At 47.8% G+C, this 1,879-nt stretch overlaps 1 protein-coding gene across 1 annotated transcript; it reads left to right on the forward strand.

The window, feature by feature from the left end:
* LOC110262325 (olfactory receptor 52E5-like) lies at nucleotides 340-1,395 on the forward strand. Its single transcript, XM_021102721.1, has one exon. The coding sequence runs from the start codon at nucleotides 340-342 to the stop codon at nucleotides 1,393-1,395; it is 1,056 nt and encodes a 351-aa protein (XP_020958380.1).

The following is a 1,879-nucleotide window of genomic DNA, read 5'->3' on the forward strand; positions in this document are numbered from 1 at the left end:
TCACATCAAACATAGTTCACTCCCGTTTGCCACCACCCTGCCCTCTCCTTTACCATTTATCTAGATCCGGTTGGCACCAGCGCTCACTCAGCTTACTTCACACTCTAACCTGCCTCTTCAATCCACTCTCCATGGTGACACTGCAGAAGTCCCTCTAAAAGGTAAGTGCAGTTTATATCATTCCTGGGAGTGCAGCTGAGCATCGAGTTTGGGATGTGTCCTGGACAAGGAAAAAAAAGAATATCAAGAATCTGGTGAGTTCTGTATTGGGAGCTTTCAAAATCTTCTATCCCTTTCCCCTCCAGGAGCGTCTCCTGAGTATTGAGGCCACGGGATGCCATGTATCTCCGTGACCTGAGAGAAGGACGTGCATGGGATTGGCATCTTAAAAGTGTGGGAAAGCTGTCCAGTGACCATGAGGACGGCTCATCACACAACTCCACCCAGTTCCATCCTTCCTCCTTTATCCTTCTGGGGATTCCAGGCCTGGAACATGTTCACCTCTGGATTGGTTTCCCCTTTTGCGCCGTATATCTGATTGCCCTCCTGGGGAACGTTGCTATCCTCTTTGTAATCCAGGCTGAGCCTGGTCTCCATCAGCCCATGTTCTACTTCCTGGCCATGCTGGCCTGCACGGACCTCAGCTTGTCCACTGCCACCATCCCCAAGATGCTGGGCATCTTCTGGTTCAATTCCAGGGAAATCCTCTTTGGGGCTTGTCTTGCACAGATGTTTGTGGTTCATCTGTGCACAGGCCTGGAGTCCGGGATCCTGACGGTCATGGCCGTAGACCGCTACGTTGCCATTGGCAACCCCCTGAGATACACCGCGATCCTCACCAACAAGGCGGTGGCCATTCTCGGCGCCGTCACCATAGTGCGATCTTTCCTCTTCGTTATCCCTTTCGTGTTTCTCCTCTTGCTCCTGTCATTCTGCGGGGCCCGGATCATCCCCCACACCTACTGCGAGCACATGGGTATTGCCCGTCTTTCCTGTGCCAGCATCAGGGCCAATCATGTGTTTGGGATGGTAGCCTTTTCTGTGGGGTTCGTGGACCTTGTCATAATTGGTTTCTCCTACGGGAAGATACTCCGCACAGTGCTTCATCTGCCCTCGTGGAAGGCCCGATCCAAGGCTCTCCACACCTGCGGCTCCCACCTCTGTGTCATGCTCATCTTCTACGTCCCAGCATTTTTCTCTTTTCTAACCCATCGCTTTGGTCATAGCATCCCAGGCTATCTTCACATCTTTCTGGCCAATCTCTACATGGTTGCTCCACCCGCTCTCAACCCCATTATCTACGGGGTCAGGACAAAGCAAATTCGAATGCAAGTCCTAAGAATTCTTAACCCTAAAGATTTGATGCTCAGCCGTCCCAATCATGCTGATATATGATAACAGGATATATAAATATAAATACGCATATGTGTACCTGTGTGTGTATATATACATATTTATATGCTTTTATGTGTCTGTACAGGGTGTGTATATGCACACATATGTAGGTATTCTTCTTTGGATTCATCTAGAAGGAGAACTAAAAGTCTAGTGCAAGGCATGTATTCTAAACTGGCTCAAGCACTATGTGCTTTAGCTCAACTGACTTTCTGAACCAAATTTAAGGGGAAAAAAAAGATTTACTGGAGACATTAATTACTATCTTCCCACCCTGACCACACATCTGTGGTCACTGACTCACTGTACAGGTGTATTGCATGTGTATGATTTAACCTCGTGTTTCCCAACAGGCTAAACTTGCCAGAGTCGTCAGAGACTGGCTGGATTTAACAGGTTTAGCTGTTATTCTATTCCTATCAGACCATTTTGGAATTTGAAATCTAAAAGAAGTCATCAGTTCAACAAGGAAGCTAAAAAGATA

The sequence above is a fragment of the Sus scrofa genome, chromosome 9 (genome assembly GCF_000003025.6).
Source record: "Sus scrofa isolate TJ Tabasco breed Duroc chromosome 9, Sscrofa11.1, whole genome shotgun sequence".
NCBI classification, from domain to species: Eukaryota; Metazoa; Chordata; class Mammalia; order Artiodactyla; family Suidae; genus Sus; species Sus scrofa.